This window comes from Mastomys coucha, unplaced genomic scaffold (genome assembly GCF_008632895.1).
Source record: "Mastomys coucha isolate ucsf_1 unplaced genomic scaffold, UCSF_Mcou_1 pScaffold21, whole genome shotgun sequence".
Classification (NCBI taxonomy): Eukaryota; Metazoa; Chordata; class Mammalia; order Rodentia; family Muridae; genus Mastomys; species Mastomys coucha.
The window spans coordinates 192471155-192494499 of NW_022196904.1; the positions used below are offsets into that span (position 1 = coordinate 192471155).

At 42.0% G+C, this 23345-nt stretch overlaps 1 protein-coding gene across 1 annotated transcript; it reads right to left on the minus strand.

The window, feature by feature from the left end:
* Positions 1-1568: 1568 nt before the first annotated feature.
* Positions 1569-13642, minus strand: Prdx3 (peroxiredoxin 3). The gene is made up of 7 exons (XM_031390884.1): positions 13497-13642; positions 12217-12355; positions 10396-10537; positions 9265-9400; positions 7070-7173; positions 2732-2897; positions 1569-2255 (listed from the first exon to the last, which is right to left on the minus strand). Exons 1-7 carry the CDS (start codon positions 13530-13532, stop codon positions 2202-2204), a joined length of 777 nt encoding a protein of 258 aa, XP_031246744.1. The 5' UTR covers positions 13533-13642; the 3' UTR covers positions 1569-2201.
* Between the last annotated feature and the right edge of the window lie 9703 nt (positions 13643-23345).

Below are 23345 nucleotides of genomic sequence, written 5' to 3' on the forward strand. Positions count from 1 at the left end.
ATAGGCCTTTCCTGCCTTCTCTCATTCCACCTTTCCAGTGTCAGGATAGATGAACGTGAATGTATGCATAAAGTATGCATGGTGTTCAGCAGGACTCCAGAGTGTAGAGCTGGAGCCCCTGCACAACACTTAACTGTGTGATTCTGGTTATATCAGTATCTCCAGATCTATTTTCTCATCTGGTAAAAGAGATAGTAATTGTCCTAATCTTAGGGGCTTGCTGAAGATTGAAGGAAATGACTGAACCAGGTTGAACCCATTGGAAGTAGCCAGTAGTAGTAGCCATGATCACAACCTAGAGGTTATCAATCCTTGCCTTTCCCACCCAGGAATTCAGATCTTCTTTCTGTTGGTTTATATGGCTCTTCTCTTCAGTCACTTAGTTGACCTGGCTCACTTTGCTATAGCCTTCAGCAGTTCTCTCCACAGCTAGATAAAAGGACTCCTCCTTAGTATCCCCATTATGCCAAGATATGCACTTGTGGAATCATTATGGCCTTTAGCACATTGCATTGTCTGACTGGCTCTACCCTTCAGTGAGTCACAGGTCCAGTCTAGCTGTCTCTCTGTGCTTTACCACTTTGGAAGTCCTACAGTCAAAAGAACCAGAATGATCTTTAGGGTAAGTTACTGTCACTCTTTTTTCTTTTTGAGGGAATATAGAAGGCAGCTGAGGCAAGGTCTTATCTCATACTGTAGCCCAGGCTGGGTTTGATCTTCCTAGATACGTATGTGGATGAGCTGCACTGTCCATCATAGATATACGCCATCACATTTAGAATCTACTCCTTAGCTTGCCTGAGGGATTTGGGTCCCTAACTGCCATTTTCCTTTATGCTGTAGTGGTATGGCCTCCTTCCTGTTTCCTTACTTCCTGTGGTGGCTTGAATGAGAATAGATCCCATACACTCATATATTTGAATGCTTAGTCCCAAGTTGGTGGAACTGTTTGGAAGGATCAGTAGGTGTAGCCTTGTTGGAGGCCCCAGGGGTAGGATTGGAATTTTCTAAAATCCACACCATTCCCACTTGGGTGTCTTATCTCATGCCTGTGGATCATATATAAGCTCTCAGCTCTGTTCCAGTGCCATTCCTGCCAGCTGCCATACAGGTCCATGAACTAATCTTCTAGAACCATGAGCCTCAACTTAAATTAATTCTTCTAGCCTTCAGAGCTGGTGATACACAATAGATATAGTTACCGTTATTTTACATATGCAAAAGTAGACCCAGTCTCTTCTTCCTCAGGACTTCCCTGAAAAACTTACTCAGAACCCTGCTCCAAACCTGCAAGTACCTGATTTGTGTTTATTGGGCTTCTCTTCTAGAATCAATTGCATAAAGACAAAGGTTTATTTTTCTTTACTCCAATGCCTCCAAAGGCATATCTTTAATTCCAGGAGCTACCAAAATAATGAATGAAAGTTCAGGTATCAGTCTTGCCTACTAAATGTTAGTTTCCTGAGAGTGGAGCCAGCTCTGTGTCAAATGCCCAATAAACAAATATTTGTTGAGCTAAGTCATCAAAGGAGGAGCAGTGCCCCAGAATAAACTGACCCAACAGCTAATGATGTCAAAATGCAAATATTTTAATGTTTATTCTTATTCTATACATCCAGCACTTGAAGAAAATGACTTATAGTGTTTTAGAAACAAAAACACTGGATTATACGTAGTCCTTCATGATTATACTTCATCAATATCTCAGAACACACAAGGACACTCTGAGTTAATGACTACAATAAAAAATAATGGGAAATTCAGCATAATTCACAAAAATTCAAGAGGAAATTTTAGGACCTTGATCAGATGCTTTCACTAAGTGCTGGTACTATCTGCTACTTCATTTCACTAAGTATTGGTGCTATGTGCTACTTCACTGTAGACCAAGGTTCAGGGCAGGCTAAGGGAAAGAATGCTTACCCTCTGAAGACATGCTCCAAGAAATGGGGACCAAGCACTCATAGAGAATTGGTTAGACATCAAGAAGTTCCTAGTAAGGACAGCTATGGAAGCAGCTAGCCACCTTTAGAGAGCCTGAACCTGTCTTAAAATTACAAAGCCTGTGAAACAGTACTTATAAACATAAGCATAATGAGGTTTTGCCATTCTATAAATAATCTTCAGGGCATTGGAAGGATTCCAGCTGGGGTTCTTTTTTGGCCTAAGAAGCTTCAGGTAAACTGCAGACATAGGATGGCCTACTGATGGACCTTCTCAAAGTATTCTTTGGAAGCTGTTGGACTTGGCTTGATCTGAAAATTAAAAAAAAAAAAAAAAAAATTAAATCATTTAGGAGGAACTTCATAATAGTGGTCTCAAAGGTAAGGTCAAAGATCCTAGTTTTTAGTTTTTGGTTTGTTTTTTTAAAATTTTTTTAAAGATAGGATTACTTTGTGTAATAGCCCTGGCTGTCCTGGAACTTACTTTGTAGATCAGGCTAGACTCAAACTCAAAATGGTTCACTGCCTCTTCATCTAGATAAAAGGTGTATGCTACCATATCTGGCCCAAGCTCTTAGTCTTAAACTAAAATTTCTTCACTTTTGAAGATTAGCCTATTTTGTTCAAAACATATAGATAAAAATTAACTACCAGCCTCAGTAGAAACTGTCCACCTAAGTGTCACCCACCCACACTCAGCCAGCACCTCTGTAGCCTCCCTTGATAGATTACCCTTGAGCAGAAAAGATCTGGAGTTGGGGCATGTTGCTTTGAGGAAAACAACATACCGTAGGGGACTCTGGTGTCCAGTTGGCTGGGCAGACTTCTCCATGGGTCTCTACAAACTGGAACGCCTTTACCAAACGGAGTGTTTCTTCCACACTGCGGCCCACTGGAAGGTCGTTGACACTCAGGTGCTTGACGATACCATTAGGGTCAATAATGAAGAGACCTCTGCACAGAATTTATCCTCATTAACAGGACTAGAGCCAACAACTCATTTCTGTCCTTTTATGTCTTTATTTTCCTACTAGTAAATTCATCAAGTTGTCAAAGACTTTAAAAATGGAAGTTTTAGGGACTGAAGAGACTACTTAGCAATTAATAGTTTGTACTGTCTATCCAGAGTTCAGTTCCTAGAGCCCATGTAGGGGAACCACACAACTGCCTGTAACTCCTGCTTCAGGAGAACTGACATCCTTTTATAGCCTCCAAGAGCAAATACTTGAATGTACATACTTTTATAGAGTTACTCACACATAATTAAAAATAAATCTTAGAAAAAGAAAACCCAACCTGGAATTAACATTATAAAAAAGTTTATCACCTTTTAGTAATGACAGATGCTCTGATAATACAAGGCCACCATGGAAAGCATATATTTTGGGAACATTGCAAAGCTGTATCCTTAATGTGATATGATACCTAAAAAGAATGAACTAGGGACAGTAAAGACTTTTACACAGTGATCTAGTATGCATTCTTTGGACTCCTATATTAGACTCTGACTCTGGTAATGTGATCACATATATGTAAAAGGGAGAGAGATTGGAGCTACATCCAATAAATATTTAAAACTTCCTTTTATTTAAAAAAAAATATTGGGCTAGAGAGATGGCTCAGCGGTTAAGAGCACTGACTGCTCTTCCGGAGGTCCTGAGTTCAAATCCCAGCAACCACATGGTGGCTCACAACCATCCGTAATGAGATCTGACGCCCTGTCTTCTGGTGTGTCTGACAACAGTTACAGTGTATTCACATATAATAAATAAAACTTTAAAAAAAAATGTATGTGTGTTTGTTGTGTATGCATGCATGCAAACACCCAGAGTCCAGAAGAAGGTGCTGGATTCTCTGGAGCTGGAGTTATAGGTGGCTGTAAAATCAAACTCTGATCCTCTGTAACACCAATGAGCACTCATAACTGCTAAGTCATCCTTACAGTACCTCACAACTCCTTTTTTTAAAAAAGATTTATTTATTTTTATTCATATGAGTACACTGTAGCTGTCCCCAGACACACACCAGAAGAGGGCATCAGATCCTATCACAGATGGTTGCAAGCCACCATGTGGTTGCTGGGATTTGAACTCAGGGCCTCTGGCAGAACAGTCAGTGTTCTCAACCACCAAGCCAACTCTCCAGCCCCTCACAATCGCTTTTGGTTTTTTCCTTTGAGACAGGGTCTTTCTACACAGTCCTAGTAATGTGTAAATGGAGGGGGGGGAGGGAGAGGGAGGGAGAGAGGGAGAGAGAGAGAGAGGGCAAGAGAGAGAGAGAGAGGGAAGAAGAGAGGGAGAGAGACAGAGAGAGAGAGGGAGGGAGAGAGAGAGAGAGGGAGGGAGGGAGGGAGAGAGGGAGAGAGACAGAGAGGGAAGAAGAGAGGGAGAGAAAGAGACAGAGAGGGAAGGAGAGAGAGAGAGAGGGAGAGAGGGAGAGAGAGAAAGAGGGAGGGAGAGAGAGAGGGAGAGAGAGAGGGAGAGAGAGAGACAGAGACACTGCATGGCAGTGTACAGGCAGATATGGTGCTGGAAGGAGAATTCTACATCTTGATCCAAAGATAGAAAGGAGGCATCTAGGAGGCTCTCTTCTGCCATGCTTCCCACTGTGATGCTAATGGACTCAACCTTTGAAATTGTGAGCCAGCCCCAATTAAATGTTTTCCTTTATAAGATTGCCTTGACCATAGTATCTGTTCACAGCAATGAAACCCTAAAACAAAATCAAACATTGGTTTATTCTGTTTCAAGGCTTATATAACACCATCTATACTGACAGAGAGAGAGAAAGAGAGAGAGAGAGAGAGAGAGGGGGGGGGAGAGAGAGAGAGAGAGAAAGAGACAGAGACAGAGACAGACACAGAGACAGAGACATGCACGCACACACGAGTGCCTGCATGAGAATGGGGGGAGATAGAGAATGAACTTTGAAAAGCCTTTCTCCAAACAGTTCAGTAGCTTCAGTGCCAAGAGTAGCTGTTACAGAAGGGACTGAGATCAGTGGGATCATCAAAACACAGGTACCCTTTCCTAAAAGGAGACCCAGATAGTGGACAGGGCACATCTCAGCCATTTCTGAAAGATTTGCAACCCTCACAGACACTATTCAGTGACTATATAGATGAAAATAGCTTTTTCAGGGGATGGGGAAGCGGTTAAGAGCACTTATTTCTCCTGCAGAGGACTTAGGTTAGATTTCCAGCACCCATATGGCAGCTAAGAACCATTTATAAATCTAGTTCCAGGGGATCACTCCTCTAAGGGTAGTGCTTGCAAACACAGACATACATGCAGGCAAAACATACCCACACATAAAATAAAATAAATTTGTGATGTCTATTCTTTGTTTTCAACTTGACAGTATCAGGAATTAACTAAAACCCAGATGATTGGGCACACCTGTGAGGAATTCCCCCCCCCCCCTTTTTTCCTCACACAGGGTTTTTGTGTAGCTTTGGCTGTCAACCTCAAGCAATCCACCTGCTGCTGCCTCCTGAGTGCTGACATTAAAGGTATGCTCTACCACTGCCCAGCAATTATTTTCTTAAGTCATTTGAAGTAGGAAGACCCATTTCTAAAATAGATATTTGAAGTAGAGATATATATCTTTAATCTGGACCATGCATTCTTCTGCAATCTATACAAAGGGCATGAAGAAGGAAGCTTGCTTGCTCTTGATAGCAAGTTCATTCTTTCACTAGCATTGGAGCCACTTAGCATTCCTATTGAGGTTTGGTCTTTTGCTATGTATTGTCATGCTAAATACTGGCCCACAAGGCCTGGCTGCCCCCAGGAACTAGAGAATCTAAACCCAAGTGACTTTATGTTACCTTGCCCCTCAACTTATCCCTCCCTAATTGGTGAATTAAGAAGTCTACAGCCTATAACGGCACAGAAGAAAAGATAGGTAGATTTTTTGATTCCCGGGCTTGGGGTTGGAAGAGGAGGAGGAGGAAGAAGAGGAGGAGGAGGAAGAACACCAGGGAGGAGGGAGAGAAGATGGAGAGAGAACAAGCGGACTCATGGTAGTAATCATGAAAACATGCCATGAGGGCTGGCCAAATGGAGTTAAGAGCTGCCCAGATGGTACATGGAAGATACAACTCAGGGTTATTGATGGGGAAGCAATTTCTAAGAGCTTAGAGGGTAGATATCTGCCCAGGTCTAGTGCTATAAAGGGCTTTTTATAAATATAAAGATTGTGTGTCTTCTATCTGGGAACTGAATGATCAAGACAAAGAAGAAACCTCAAACTGAGATTAAATAAATACTACAACAAGTTCCTGGAGTACAGACCAGCTGGGAAATCCAGACTCAGGGACTGAAGAACTATAGTATTTTTGGACCTATCATTAGTAGATAGCCATTGTTAAGATACGCCTTTAATCCCAGCTCTTGGGAGGCAGAGACAGGCGCATTTCTGAGTTCAAGGCCAGCCTGGTCTACAGAGTGAGTTCCAGGACAGCCAGGGCTACACAGAGAAACCCTATTTCGAAAAACAAACAAACAAACAAACAAAACAACAAAAAAAACCCAAACAAACAAAACCCTGAAAGACTAGTTGGACCACAGCCTACAAACCATTCTAATAAATCTCCTATGTATATAGATCTCTCTCACACACACACACACACACACACACACACACACACACACACACACACATATCCTGACTCAAAAATCAAAACTACCAACAATACTTCTTCCTGAATTTTACCAAACCTGAAAATGCTTTACTAGAGTCTTTATAAATCTTTAAGAATCAAGATGATGGGCTGGTGAGATGGCTGAGCGGGTAAGAGCACTGACTGCTCTTCCGAAGGTCCTTAGTTCGGATTCCAGCAACCACATGGTGGCTCACAACCACGCGTAATGAGATCTGATGCCCTCTTCTGGTGCATCTGAAGATAGCTACAGTGTATAGTGTATTATGCTGGAGCGAGCAGGGCAGGATCAAGTGGGCCGTCCTGAGTTCAATTCCCAGCAGCCACATGATGGCCCACGGCCATCTGTACAGCTATAGTGTACTCATACACATAAAATAAGTAAATAAATCTTAAAAAAAAAAAAGAATCAAGATGACACTAAAATATGCAAAACCATCCTGACTCTAAGAACAGCTCTTACCTGAGTGCAATGCCAGCACTTTCCAACAGCACTCCGTAGTCTCGGGATATCTGCTTAGTTATATCCGACAACAGTGTGATGTTCATGTGGCCCAAACCACCATTCTAATAAAAAGGCAAACAAGACTGGTTTTCTCAGTAGTCCAACAGGGTCTGAACCACATCCCAATGTTTAAAACCAACAATGATGGTGGCAAGTAACAATAAATGCACATAAGGAAATTATGTTTAACTTAATTCCCTTTTACAACCAGCCGACAGCAGATATTATTTATTTTATTTTATGTGTTTGAGTGTTTTACCAGCTTGTAAGTGTACCATAAACATGCAGTGTTTTTTTTATGTTTTTGTTTTTTTTGTTTTTTGAGACAGGGTTTCTCTATATAGCCCTGGTTGTACTGGAACTCACTCTGTAGACTAGGCTAGCCTCAAACTCAGAAATCCACCTGCTTCTACCTCCCAAGTGCTGGGATTAAAGGTGTACACCACCACTGCCTGGCAGTGTTTGAGAAGACCAGGAGAGGGTATGTGGTCCCCTGAGACTGGAGTTAAAGATAGTTGTAAACTGCTATGTAGATGTTGGAAATTAAGCCTGAGGTCTCTTAGAAAATAGCAGTGTTCTTAACTGATGAGTCATCTTTCCAGCATCTATTATCTTGTATTAATTGATTTATGTTTGTGTGTTTCTGTGTGTGTGCGTGAGTGAGCAAACATGGCAATGCACGTGTATGGAGGTTGAAAGGACAACTCTATGGAGTTGTTCTTTCCTTCCATTCTATATGGGCTCCAGTGATAGAACTCAGGTTGTCAGGTTTGTTCAGGAAGTACTTTTCCTGTTGACTGACCTCAATGGCCCATCTCCATCATTTTAAAGATGAGGGAACTAAAGCTCAAGAGACTAGCTGGGCAATGGTGGCTCATGCCTTTAATCCCAGCATTTGGGAGGCAGAGGCAGGTGGATATCTGAGTTTGATGCCAGCCTGGTGGTCTACAGAGTGAGTTCTAGGACATCCAGGCCTATACAGAGAAACCCTGTCTCAAAACAAAGAAACAAACAAAAAAAAAAGCTAAGTACTTTTCTTCAGACCATTGCTAGAAAGAGACTGATTGACCTTTATCTTTTGAGGCAGGGCCTGTCTCATGTAGCCAGACCCAGCTTCCAACTTTCTATATAGCCAATGATGATCTTGAACCTCTATCTTCTTGCTGCAACTTCTGGCATGCTGGGATCACAGGCTATGCTAACCCACCCAGTGTATATGGTACTGGAGACTGAACCCAAGGCTTCTTGCATGCTAGGTAAAAGCTGTGAGCATACCCTGCCCTCTTTTTCTAATTGTTAAAGCAGCTGTCGAAATGAAAACTAAATTCTCAAATATAAAAGTGAAGAGAGTAAATTATTCAAGTCACTGTTAGTCCTGGAACATACCTAGTGAAATTTTGATGTTTTTCTTCCCTAGCAGACTTGTAGACATAAAACAGAACAGTAAAGCCAACTATTAAGGATTCAAAGTGCAAGCCCAAGAGGAGGTGATAGATGACAATCATATCACTTGTCTCACTGAGCCTATCTCCATTACTTGGAAAATATACACAGAATGAGCAGTAAAGATACATACAACATCCAGGGAGTTGCTACTACCATAGCTTACAAATTGCTGAAGAACCTACTTCAGGAGGGTATGGCTTACCTGGTATAGGTACAGCATTTGATCCCTAGCAAGGCATAAGCCAGGTTCTGGGAGGTGGAGGCTAGAGGATCAGAAGCTTAAGGTCATCTGAGCTAATACACCCTAACCTTGAGCCTGGAATACATGAGATACTGTTTTTGAAAGGAAGAAAGGGGGAAAGCAGGTAGGCAAATGTTCCCTTCACACTATCTTCTGGCAGCCTCTAGACTTTGTATTAAATCTCTCTTGTTAGTGCAGGGGACAGAGGTAGCTGGGGAATTAGCAAGAGACACTCTGACCAAGCTAAAGAGGATTTTGAATGTTATCATCACAAAAAAACGACTCAGGAAAGAGTACTGAATAGCTTGATTTGATCCATGCACAATGTACACATGTATCAAAACATCACATTGTATACCATAAATATATGCAATGTTTTTATTGTGTGGTCAGTATTATTTGTGAAGCAGAAATGAAACCAAAGAATAAAATAAAACCAAGGAAAGGTGACTGTCACCCAACCTACCTTTCTTGGTGTGTTAATCCAGGCAAGATGACTGAAGTGGGAATCCACTGAAACTGCAACTACTTCACAGTTTACATCATGAAATTCCTTAGCTTTGTCACTGAAAGCAACAATTTCTGTAGGGCACACAAATGTGCTTGGAGGGAAAAAGAAAGTTTCCTTAGATCATATAAAAACAAAAACAACAGTTAGTAGTCTAAAACTAAATTGATTTGCTTAGGGGTGAAAAACATGAAATGGGCTGGGTATGCTGAGTGTGATGGCAGAGGCAGGAAGATTTCTGTGAGTTCAGACCAGCCTGGTCTACATATGAAGACCATGACCAAAAAAAAAAGAAAAAGGAAAAAGCAAGCTTTCTTCTGGGTGTGGTGGTGCCCACTTTTAATCCAAGCACTGGGGAGGCAGAGACAGGCTGATCTCTGTCAGTTTAAGGCCAGCCTGGTTTACATTGAGTTCCAAGACAGCTTGGACACTGTAAAGAAAATCTTCCCTCAAGTAAACAAATAAATGAATGAATGAAGGGGGTTGTGAGGCATGTTTAGTAAGTTAAAAGAAACCTTGTACTTTTAAATAGAGTAACTTTATGAAAAACTTATTTATGTATGTATATGAGTTATACTGTTGCTGTCTTCAAATACACCAGAAGAGGGCATCAGATCCCAATACAGATGGTTGTGAGCCACCATGTGGTTGTTGGAAATTGAACTCAGGATCTCTGGAAAAGCCAGTGCTCTTAACTTCTGAGCCACGTCTCTAGCCACAAAAAAAAATCATTTCTTATACTACTTCACATGGGATGTTGTAAAGTTTAGACTGGCTGAGGAAACCATTAATCAAAAGTATGTGAGACAGAACTGTATTAAAGGCTGAACCAGTAAGAGTACTTGCTTAGCATGCACAAGGCCCAGGGTTTGCTCTCCAGGACTACTAGAAAAACTGACAGAACCATAATAAAACTCCTCCATTGAAAGGAAGGACATTTTCCCACTATGGTCACATGAGGTGCAGATGGCCAAGGACAGTGGACAAAAATTAGAAAGAATCTTCCTCTCCACTAAAGAGGAATCTCAGTGTGGATCAGAGATCAACAGCCCTCAGAAGGACATGAAAATATTATAGAATCAAACTTACAAATCCAAAGGGTAGAAGAAAAGCACCAAGTATTTCCCCTTAAAGTCGTCGAGACTCAGTTCTTTGAACTCTCCATTGATAACAGCGGTACCTTTAAAATAGGGCGCATGCTGGGTGACAGCAGGGGTGTGGAAAGAGGAACCTAAAAAAAGATCACACACCTGTATGTAGCTTGTTATCCACCACATCAAGTACTGCATGATTTTATTTACACTCCTTTAGTTGAAACATATCAAGTAAACTTACTACTTACTATAACTGGTGACATAAGTTATTAATTTAACTCAATAAGATGATTCACTTCAATTGTACATCTTAGGTAAAGTAATTTTCCCGTTCAGCACAGTTTCAAAGTATACACAAACTCAACTCAGTGGTAGGGAGGAGTATGTGTGTACGTGTTTGTGTGTATGTACACACGTGAGCATGAATATGAAGGATGGAGGACACACAGATCCTCAAAGACATCTACCATTTTTTAAAACCCTTTCTCTCTTTTAGGAGTCTTTTATAAACTCAGCTCACCAAGCAGGGTAGGGTAGCAGTCATTGAGCTCCAAGGACTCAGTGGTCTACTCTTTCCCAAGTGCTGGGACTATCATATACTACTATGCCAGGCTTTATGTGAGTTCTGAAGGTCAATTGAACTTTGATTCTCATGCTAGCTTAATGACTGACTTAGCTATCACTCCAACCCTAAAGAAAAGTTTTTTTTAAAAGAACAAAAACTAGAAGAAATGAAATGAAATGCCCTTGGAACTACAAAAGGAAGAGGAAGAAGCCAGTAGAATCACAGAAGGCAGCCTGACATGGAGCTAGCTCAGACTAAGGTGTGAGTATCATGGGAGACAAGAGGAGTCAATACACAAGGAACAAACTCAAAACAAACTTAGAGCAGGTCTTAAAAGGACCCTCAGCACCGAGCCGTGGTGGTACACACCTTTAATTCTAGCACTTGGGAGGCAGAGGCAGGCAGATTTCTGAGTTCAAGGCCAGCCTGGTCTACAGAGTGAGTTCCAGGACAGCCAGGGCTACAAAAAACCTCTCAGTAAAGAGAACAGAGTCTGAGAGGCTCTAATGAAGGAAAACAGATGTTTCTAGGAAGATTAGATCATCAAAAGGATAAGACTGGGAGGCAATGTCTATAGTTAGTTATCTTGGTGAGAGGCACTGAGGCAGGACAGAGAGAAACCAAGAGCAGATGCAGGACATGTTTCAAAGCTGGGGTGGGGTACAGGTAGAGCCCAGTGGTGTTTTGTATATTCATTTTATCTAGTAACTTAAGTATCTTAGAGGAATAGCCTTTGTTTAGTATATTATACAAATATTTTCTTTTTCCTAGATTATAGCTTTTTCTATTCTTTTTGTTTTGGGGGGGAGGAGGTGTTGTTTATTTGTTGTTCCCAGACAGAGTCTCACACTATGATGCCCTGATTGGCCTGCAACTTTTTTTTTTCCTTTTTGGTTCTGCCACATAGGGTTTCACTGTGTAGTCCTTGCTCTCATGAAACTCTGATCTGTAGATCAGGGTGGCCTCACAGAGATCTGCCTGCCTCTGCCTTCTGAGTGCTGGCATTAAAGGCATATGGCCCTACCACTGGCTTCCATTTTCTTCCTGTTTTCTTAAAAGTAGGTTTTAAAATTTTGGCACTGCCAAGTACTCACTGTTCCTAACAGTTACTTATAGATCCAGCCAGCTCTACATTATTCTCATACAGCATTTTTAGAATCTCAAAGGACAAGCCTCAGGTATAGCCAGGGTCCAGAGTAGCTGATACGGGTTCCTTTTACCTGGGTTCAACTAGAGCACAGTAACACTTACTGGTGCTAAAGGCAGACTTTGCTTGGACAGAGGCAGACCACAGTATGTCTGTCAAACAGGTTCTTCTAGAAGCAACAGGCCTAAGAACTGTTGAGGCAGAGATACTGTTCCGGGAAATAGCACTTGCATGACGAGCAACCTGGAAAGAAAAATGATTTCAATTAGGAAGACTTTCTGAAAGGATGACTGAATTCTGCCTTGCTGCTGTGGTCCTTTGTTAATGATCCTTTTCCCAATGAAACAAATACCAAATCAAATTATGAGCATGGATTAAGTCTACAAGAAAATCATAAGAATATAGCCTCAAGGATAAAAATCTCCAAAACTTCCCGAAGGCTAGGCCAGGCTGAGTAGTTGTACCCTGGAGCTATCCGTTGCATCATCTAGCCACATCAAGGTTTTTCTCAGAAAAAGGTTCTTCCAGCTCTCAGTCAAGAATAGGGTGACGTACATCCACTGGGAGAGTTTGGCCGGAGCTCAAGGTTAGTAGTGTTTGATCAACTTTGATATTCAGCAAGGGACAGGGAGTTAGGGGCTGAGCCCCACAGTGAGAAAGGAGAGGAGAATGGCTGGCAAGAGGACAGTAGGCTGCCACTAGAGAACAGCAAATACCAAGCAGAGTCCAGCCTCCGTGCAGGAGTACAAAGAGGCTCCCCGTTACTGCTTTTACTCTCGTTACTTTGTTTATTATACTCAGATTTAAGTGTGAGCCCACAGCCACGTCCAGATGTGGCATCACTCTTTCTAAGGTAAAAAAAAGGAAAAACTAAGGTTCAGAAATGTGAAGTCAAGCCAGACAGTGCGTGCCTTTAATCCCAGCACGCCGGAGGCAGAGGCAGGCGGATCTCTGTGATTTTCTTACTAGCCTGGTCTACAGAGCGAGTTTCAGAATAGCCAGGGATACACTGAGAAACCCTGTCTCGAAAACACACACACACAAACACACACTTCACTTGCCCAAGGTCATATTTGGTGACAGACCCAGAACACCGTAGTCAACAAAAGCCAGGCCTGGGTGCTTTAGTGAAGAAACAGCAAGGGGACCCTCGAGTACAAGGACTTGGGAGAGCACACCATCCGCGGAGATAGGGGAAAGGCTGTCCTAAGCGGGCGCTAGGGCCTTTCTGGCCGCAGGAGGCCTCGAGGTTCGCGAGCTGAGAACTCCCTCCCATAAGGGCTAGTGGCCCAGCAGACCCAAGAGGGCGCGATCCGGTCCTGGAAACAAGTGCCGGCCAGAGTCGCTGTTGTGTCATGCGCCTGCCCGGCTGCCAGCCACTCACCGAGGACCAGAGCAACCTTCCTGCAGCTGCCGCCATCTTCAGAGCACGTAAGAGGCACGGTAGGCGGAGAAAACCACGAGCAGCCGGAGCACGCCGGGTGTGCTTCTGCCGGGGGCGTGGCTTTTGCTCCGGGCTTCCCTAGGAGGGCGGGGCCTCGATAGGCGAGGCGGGGCTTACGGGGAGAGGTCGAGGAGGGAGGGGTGTGGCTTATGAGGCTGGACCTTAGGGGGAGAAGGCTTAAAACCACTCCTTCCACCTCTGGGGGAAATTCCCTTTTGACTTGAATACCTGTATGCTTGGTTTCCTATTTATAGTACCTACGTATAAAGGTCAAATTCAACTTAGGAAGTAGACACTTATTGACATTTCCTGTTGATTTTGTTTCACTAGCTAACTTAGTGTAGAAACTTTCTGTCTGTGAAACAATCCAGTTCCCTTTCTACCTCAGGTGGGATCTGCCTTCTGCATCCAATGGAACAAACTTTATTGTTTGAGGGTTTTGTTTTGGTTTTTGGTTTTTGGTTTTTTGGTTTTTCAAGACAGTGTTTCTCTGTATAGCCCTGGCTGTCCTGTAGCTTCTGCCTCCCAAGTGCTGGGATTAAAGGCGTTCGCCACAACTGCCTGGCTTGAGTGGCTTGAGTTCTTTAATAAGCTAAGCAGTTTAGAGACATCAGAGCTTCGTGTGCTTGAAAACCTTCGATATTGTGTGGGGGCTTTCATTTGGCCTCTCCTCAAAATTGGGATAATTGGGACACATTTTAAATCAATTTATTTGTTAACGCAGATACCAAGTAATGTTTGAAGGGCAGGGTTTTGAAGTACCACATCAAAAACAGAATAAAATTCACATGATAACCACACTAATGCCATATTTAAACTGGTATTTTCTTTCTTTTTTTCTTTTTCTTTCTGGTTTTTCTCTGTGTGGCCCTGGCTGTCCTGGAACTCACTCTGTAGACCAGGCTGGCCTGGAACTCAGAAATCCACTTGTCTCTGCCTCCCAAGTGCTGGGATTAAAGGCATGTGCCACCACAGCCAGCTTAAACTGATATTTTCCAAGCACTGTTCTGTTACAGAGAGAGAGAGAGAGAGAGAGAGAGAGAGAGAGAGAGAGAGAGAGAGAGAGAGAGAGAGAAACTCCATATTAGGAACAGGACATGCAGCTCACACTTAGTAAGTAAGTACTTACCTAACATATATGAATCCCTGGTGCAATCCCTAGCACAACATAAACTGGGTGTGGAGAATCCAGAAGGAGTTCAAGGTGAGTTTGAAGCCAGCCTGGGCTACAGAAGACCCTATCCTCCTCTACTCCCACCAAAATAATAGTTGCAGGTTACAACCCTTGTTACCCCATTGCCTTGGAGGGGCTATTCTGTAACCTCTCTAACATCACTCTCATTCTCCTTTCTGAGACATGCCCTTTTTCCACTTGGGAGGAACCAAAGATGAGACAACAACAACAACAACAACAACAACAACAACAACAACAACAAACAAAAAACCACACACCTTCATTCTCAGAAAATCTTATCTCGCTTATCTATATTCAAATTCTCCACCTCTGACCCCAGTATCTTGAGCCTTCTAGGCCTGAAGAGCAAGTTTTTTTCTTCACAAAATTCAGGGCCTTCACTAAATGATTTACAGAGTAACAGGATGGAGACCATAAAAAAAGATCTTTGAAGGTAGAGGCAGGCGGATCTCTGAGTTCGAGGCCAGCCTGGTCTATAGAGTGAGTTCCAGGACAGCCATGGCTACACAGAGAAACCCTGTCTTGAAAAACCAAAAAAAAAAAAAAAAAAAAAAAAAAAAAAAAGTCTTTGAAAACAGTAAGGTTTTTTTGAGACTAGGCATCAATAACTGAAATGTAGATAGCCAAAAGGAATCAGCTCTTTAGTTCAATTTCCCCTTCATCCTTCCATGGTTCTCATCCCACCTCCATAGTAGGGACGGAAAAAAGCACATCTGAAGGTGACTCATCTGAAACTCCTTTTCTAGCAAAAGAAAAATTAAAGGGCTTTTAGTAATTTGAAAATCAAGCCAACTCTCCGGGCAGTGGTGGTGCACGCCTTTAATCCCAGCACTTGGGAGGTAGAGGCAGGTGGATTTCTGAGTTCAAGGCCAGCCTGGTCTACAGAATGAGTTCCAGAACAGCCAGGGCTATACAGAAAAACCCTGTCTTGAAAAAACAAAAACAAACAAAAACAAAAACAAACAAAAACCAAAAAACCCAAAAATCAAGCCAACTTATTTTTAACTAAAGTTTGGAACTGAGTATACCCTTCATTGTGGGGAGAGGGATTGCTGCACAGAGAAATGGCCCCTAAAGGACTTGAAAGGAATTGGAAAGATGACAGAATTCTGGATGGCATAGTTTATATCCTGCTTCATGTTTGCTTTGTCTGCTTTAGGGTTCTGTTGTTGGGTATTCACCAGAGAAGACTGCTTAGACATGTGTTTAAGCCAACAGTAAGTCTTAGCAAACTGTCCAATGACTATATTGGGTGTTTAGGATACTAGTTGTCTTAGTCAGGGTTTCTGGGTTTCTATTCGTGGACAAAACATCATGACCAAGAAGCAAGTTGGAGGGGAAAGGGTTTATTCAGCTTACACTTTCCACATTGCTGTTGATCACCAGAGGAAGTCAGGATTGAAACTCAAAGCATGTCAGGAAGCAGGAGCTGATGCAGAGGCTATGGAGGGATGTTACTTACTGGCTTGCTTCCCCTGGCTTGCTCAGTTTGCTTTCTTTTCTTCCTTCCTTCCTTCCTTCCTTCCTTCCTTCCTTCCTTCCTTCCTTCCTTCCTTTCTTTCTTTCTCTCTTCCTTTCTTTCTTTTTTTCTTTTTTCTTTCTTTCTTTTTTTTTTTTTCAAGACAGGGTTTCTCTGTATAGCCCTAGCTGTCCTGGACCTCACTCTGTAAACCAGGCTGAACTCAGAAATCTACCTGTCTCTGCCTCCCAAGTGCTGGGATTAAAGGTATGTGCCACCACTGCGCGGCTTCAGCTTGCTTTCTTATAGAACCCAAGACTACCAGCCTAGAGATGGTAGCACCCACAAGGAGCCCTCCCCCCTTGATCACTAATTGAGAAAATGCCTTACAGCTGGATCACATGGAGGCATTTCCTCACCTGAAACTCCTTTCTCTGTGATAACTCCAGTTTGTGTCAAGTTGACACAAAACCAGCCAGTACACCAACCCTTTCTTAGGATGAGCTTTTAAACACAAAAACCATGTCCTGGGTTGATATACTTCAGTTAACAAGAAGAGTTAGCCAGAAGCAGAATTACAGAAGCCAAAAAGCAAGGTTAGGACATTTAGAGCTAATAATATTCCAACCATTATGTCTCTCATGCCCCTTTAACTGATGGATCTTGGGTTCAGTTCTTTCAATGATTCTGTCAGTATAGTCCAAGTACATACAGACTTCCTCACAAGCAATGTCTGCATTGCATGCTCAATACCTGTTTACAACCTGATTAAAGTCATAGTAGTATAGGTTGAGGAAATGGTTAAGGTTGTAAAGAGCTTGTCAGGCAAGCATGAAGACCTCAGTGGGATCCCCAACACTCACATAAACAGTAGTGTCCCTATAAGCCCAACTCTGGGGAAGCAGAGACAGCAGGAAGCCAGAGAGTCTAGCCAATCAGAGAAACTCTGTCTAAAAAAATAAATAAATAAAGTGGAGTGGGTAAAGTGTTAGCTGTGCCAGCATGAGAACTTGAGTTCAGATCCTTATCACCCTTCATAAAAGGCCTGGCATAATAATAATAGCATACATCTGTAACACTAGGCCTAGGTTGTGAGGGAGGAAGACTGGCACATCCTGACAAGTAGTCTAGCTGCAGTGACAAGCTCCAGGCTCAATAAAGAACTCTGTCTCAAAAAAATAAGAGTAAACCAGGCGGTGGTGGTGCACACCTTTAATGGCAGAGACAGGTGGATTTCTGAGTTCGAGGCCAGCCTGGTCTACAGAGTGAGTTCCAGGATAGCCAGGGCTACACAGAGAAACCCTGTCTCAAAAATACAAAAATAAATAAATAAATAAAAAGAGTAAGACACCTGACATACCCCTGGCCTTCATATATGCACACAAGGGCAAGTGCACACATACACATACACACACATACACGCACACACATGTACATACACACACAAAGTTTAGAGCAATTGAAGAAAACACATAATGTTTATCTCTGATTGGCACATGCATGTGCATACACACATGCAAACACACACAAAGTGTTTATTAGATGCAGATTTTATCCAACACCAGAAGGCCATATGTAGAACTTGAGTAGGAAAGGAAAAATATTTCAGAAGCTAAGGCGGGGCTGGTTTTAAGAGAATACCAGGAACACACTCTAAACTGCAAGATATAGCAGGTGACGAATTAGACAGCAGGTGCAAGTGGTACTACACTTAAGCCTAAATAGCCCTGTGGTGAGATGGAGCTGATGAATGCCTACACTTTAGCATGGGCAGCAGGAAGGAGGAGGTGGGTGAGAATATGGGACACTTTGCTCTTTGCTTTGGACTGACTTTCACACTGCATATAAGTGTAAGTGTGAACCAAACTGCCTCCCTATGATGGAGACCTCACTACACTGTGTATATCAGGAAACAAGAGCCCTTCAAAATGCTAGGGGATATTACAACCATTATGTCTCTATAAGAAACAAAGGCCTATCCATAAAAGGAAAAGAGACAGATACCTGAAGTAGAAGTTTCTGGTTGGGTCATGTAATACAGACTCACGAGGTGTTTGTTTTGCTAAGGCAATATCTATGAGAAGACAAGTGATGTTTGGAGAAAGTATAAATGGGACTCAACAGACAATGATGGTGAGCTTGCATAGCTAGCTTTGCAATGCTTCATTGGTCTCGGAGTCTTCATCTTTGCTGATCTTCACTTCACTTCACAGATCCATGACACCGTACAGACTACACCATATGGAGCCTGAGGCTTATTACTGCTATTCCCAAAGTCCTTGCTAGATGGCATCCTTTATCCACAGAGGAAACTCCTTAGAGGAATGAGTTTTCTAGTTATGTCTGCCTGTCCCAACCTGGGTTCGCTCTGGCAGGGATAGATGTTCAAGCCAACTAGATGGATAGGCTACAATGTTAAGGCCAAGGTAACTGTCACTTGTCCAGCCAGCCATTTTGTGCTGTTACTAATGGTATAAGGAAATTTTCTCATGTGTTGTTACTAGGAAACTTTCACACACTCTAGGTGATTACAGATTCTGTTATGTTCTGTGCTTTGGTGTTCTTGGAAACTAATCGCAACAGAAGTCATAATGCTTTGTATAGTTAGCCACAATAAATATGGACCCAAACCAACTGCCAGACAGCACTTCCTGCAACTATATATAAGCTTTTATGGTTTTTGCTTTTATAAGCTCTCCCTGGGATGGATCCCAATATAAGAAAAATACCTATAACAATAATAAGAAGCTATTTGGAATAAGACTTACATTTTGAGTAGGAGTCAAGTAAAGTTTAAGTTCCCAAGACCTCCTTGAGAATTGACATCCTACTTGGCAGAAAGAGACATGTATGTAGGTAACTGATACCCTGGTTGGCAAGTTAGATAAGGAATAAGGAAAGTCCCCTGTCACAGTTGAATACCCCAACCAATAAGAACAGGATGACTGTACAACAAAGACATGTTCCTAAGGAAGACATGTCCCTATCCCTAAATCCTGATTGGTGGGATAACTTGGCATAAATATTTGTAGATTTTGGGCTTAAAAAGCTTTATAGGAACTTGACTCAACGTCACAGTCAGCTTCTGAGTCTTGTCTATAGACCTGATCAATCAGTCCTGGGGCAAATGCCCAATAAACTATCCTTGTCTGAGTGAGATGGTGTTCATGTAGTTTGTGAGGCTACTCCTGGACCATAACAACAAGATAATAGCCTATTTATTTTACATTACTGTAAACAAAAGGGTCAGTGTGTATAAAGATTGCATTATTTAATATCCCAGTTATTCAATAGATTTAATTTAGCATGTTTTTAGCTAGCTGAGATTTTAATGAAGGAAGAAATGGGTTCTTTTTCCTGAGAATAATATTCACATATCTATGATGGCTCACTTTATATGAGTAAAAGCTTTTATCTAAGATTTCTAACATTGTTAGGCTTAGTCTAGAGCAAAAGAATGTTTATGTTATTGTAGTATTAAGGTTGCTCTTCCTGCCTGCTTCTCCTTAGATTAGCTACCTGGTTCTAAGGCTTAGCCTAAGGTTCCATTCTGTTTAATTTGCTTCCTCTTTTAGAAGCAGTTCTTGGCTAGGCCTTGTAGTACATTTCTGGAATCTACACACAGGAGGGAGGGTGAGGCAGGAGGATCACCATGAGTTTTAGAGGGTAGGCTAGTCTATACAGTGAATCCTTTTTACAGTGTCGTTTTACTTCTACATGCATGTACACACAATAAATGTAAAAACAATCATGACAGAGCAGTAGCCATATTTCTTATGCTATATCTGTCTGTTAAGAGTTCCTGGTACTATGAGTAACAAGTGGACCTGTCTTGGTGGGGCTAAGTCCTATCTAATGCTGATCATTAAAAGGTAATCCTTTGATAGATGCTGGTCATAAAATGAGTCAGGATGACGGCTTAGATTCTTATCTACATTAATAGAAACACCACCCTTTAAGAAAAAAGTAAATTGGGCTGGAGAGATGGCTCAGTGGTTAAGAGCACTGACTGCTCTTCCAAACGTCCTGAGTTCAAATCCCAGCAACCACATGGTGGCTCACAACCATCCATAATGAGATCTGATGCCCTCTTCTGGGGTGTCTAGAGACAGCTACAATGTACTTACATATAATAAATAAATAAATCTTTAAAAAAAAAGAAAGAGGGGCTGGTGAGATGGCTCAGCGGGTAGGAGCACTGACTGCTCTTCTGAAGGTCACGGGTTCGGGTCCCAGCGACCACATGGTGGCTCACAACCACCCATAATGAAATCTGATACCCTCTTCTGTGTATTCATTTATAATAATAAATAAATCTTTAAAAAAAGAAAGAAAAAAGTAAATTACTGGAGGAAAGCACATTTTTATTTCCTGCTCTGATTCTAAAAGTACAGAATTAAGGTTTATGCTTCTGTTGTATAGTACAAGTATTTTGTCTCCACCTAAATGTATTGATTGTCCAGTACTTAATGAGATTAAAAAAAAAGCTGGGCGGAGGTGGTGCACGCCTTTAATCCCAGCACTTGGGAGGCAGAGGCAGGTGGATCTCTGAGTTTGAGGCCAGCCTTGTCTACAAAGTGAGTTCCAGGACAGCCAGGGCTACTCAGAGAAACCCTGTCTCGAAAAACAAAACAAAACAAAAACAAAAACAAAAAAAAGCTCAATTTTCTATAAACCACTTGGTGGTGTAAGGATCTTGTGTTTCTCTCAGGCTGAAAATTGAGTTAAAACAAGGTTATCTTGTTCCCTAGTTAAAGTTGGGTGAATGATAGAACTATTAACAAAAGACAGCTCAGAGAACAGAGGTCCAATTAGAGAATTGGAAGTCTGGAGAGAGATTGGCTTCTGTTTTCTAGAAAATACAGATGTTTCTATAACATTGGATCTAGAGGCCAGTGCAGCCTCACCCTTCCTCTTTAAACACTGATCCACAGGGAGGGTGAGATTCGGATAGTTACCTAGCATGATCTAACTAGTATTCCTTAGGCTTCCCAAAGGATAGAACTTATTTATATTGGTGCTCCTTACACTTTTACACTTTGCTCCTTTTTTGTTTGTTTGCTTTCCTATACAGGGTTTATCTGTGTATCCCTGGCTGTCCTGGAACTCATACTGTAGACCAGGCTGACCCTGATCTCATAGAGATCATCTGCCTGTGCCTTCTGAGTGCTGAGATTAAAGGCATGTGGCACCACTGCCTGGCTCATTTGGCTCCTTTTTGTCTAAGAAATCTTTAGGTAACATGGGTATAAAAGCATTTAAAGTTTATACTTACTGATAAAAACCATAAAGAAATTTCTTATTCATGTTCCAAAGCTGTTATTGATTAGTATGACATTACTTGTCAATCTAAGAACTTGTAGGGTGCAGATTATCCTGGGCTACCCAATGAGTTCAAGACCAACTTGAGCTACATGAGGCCCTGTCTTCAGAAATAACAACAACAAAACACAAAACATAAAACCAAACCACAAACAAAATGTCACAATGAAACTCATACTCTGTACAATTAATAACAAATAATAAAAATGGTGAGTCTATGGGGGCTGGCAAGATGGCTCAGTGGGTAAGAGCACTGACTGCTCTTCCAAAGGTCCTGAGTTCAGATCCCAGCAACCACATGGTTGCTCACAACCACCTGTAATGAGTTCCGACGTCCTCTTCTGGTGTGACTGAAGACAGCTACAGTGAATTACGCAGGAGTGAGCTGGGGCTGGAGTGAGAGGGGCTGGAGCGAGCTGGGCCATCTATACAGCTACAGTGTACTCACGCACATAAAAATAAATAAATAAATAAATCTTTAAAAAAAAGTGAGTCTACTTCAGAGAAAGGTTTTAATAGAAAAACATTATGTGATACATAATGACAACATTTTAAATGTCAAATTTGGTGACTGTGGAGTCCTTTCAGAATGGGAGGGATGTTAATGGGAAGCCTTGGACTTCCAAGTCCTTTTCAACTCACATATCTTTCTTGGAATTGTCACAGTGCTTGACATCACTTCTTCCTCCACTGGCAGAGTCCTCTGTATATATCTCTACAATTGATGTTATTTTCTCCACCAGTGAAATGAGCCAATTCAAGCCAGATGAAAATATATACAAATACAAGCTTACTGGGCAAGTCCACTGGGCCCAAGAAAGGAGGCCAGGAAAGTCTCTATGGGGAGGAAGACAGAGAGGAGGGTGAATAGAGAGAAAGTGCGGGTGCAGAGAGAAGGAAAAACTGGGGAGAGAGACCAAAATGTCTGGATTATATATAGAAGAGCCCTTGGGGGAAGGGCATTCTAGCCCCTGGGCTGGAAAGTTCAGAGTAGAGGGTGGAGTATGCCAGCTATGAACTGAGAGATGCTGGGAGAATGTGGAGGCCAGGTCTTCTTTGGTATGTAAAAATATGCACCTCAGTTGTCTCTTTTGGGGGTCTGGAACTCAACAATTGCTCTTATTCCAGTGTTTGTAGCCCATTCACTTTCTTGCTGGTGGTAATGGAAGTTGCCTGTACTCCTGCAAGACTTGGCAAATTAAACATTGAAAAAAGAGACAAGAGAAAAAAAGGAATATTTCTATTTCCAGCATCTTCAGTTGAAAGTTGAGAGGCCAAAAAGATCAGTAGGATTCAGAAAGCCAATGTAATTACTGAGGAACAAGGAATGTACACTTTAGAATAAGATAGACTGTGGTCTTCCAGGATAGTAGATGTCTGTTTATAAACACTCTGACCCAACAGCTTTTATCCATGGGGGACAGAGGTGCCTCTGGAAGAGTCCCTGTTTTGTTTTACTTTTTTTTTTTTTCATTTTTATTTTTTTATTTTATTTTTTTAAAGATTTATTTATTTATTTTATGAGTACACTGTAGCTGCACAGATGGCTGTGAGCCATCATGTGGCTACTGGGAATTGAACTCAGGACTTCTGCTTGCTCTGGCCCTGCTTGCTCCGGCCCTGGCTCGCTCTGGTGTAATTCACTGTAGCTGTCTTCAGATGCACCAGAAGAGGGCGTTAGATCTCATTATGGATGGTTGTGAGACACCATGTGGTTGCTGGGACCCAAACTTAGGACCTTTGGAACAGCAGTCAGTGCTCTTACCTGCTGAGCCATCTCGCTAGCCCCCAAAAATGATCAAAGGTTTTTTTT

Coding starts and splice junctions, on each gene's coding strand:
- Prdx3 (XM_031390884.1), bottom strand. CDS start 13,532: ATGGCGGCAGCTGCAGGAAGGTTGCTCTGGTCCTCG. Junction 7,174..9,264: donor GGATTAACACACCAAGAAAG/GTAGGTTGGGTG, acceptor CCTTTTTATTAG/AATGGTGGTTTGGGCCACAT. Junction 2,898..7,069: donor AGTGCTGGCATTGCACTCAG/GTAAGAGCTGTT, acceptor AATTCTGTGCAG/AGGTCTCTTCATTATTGACC.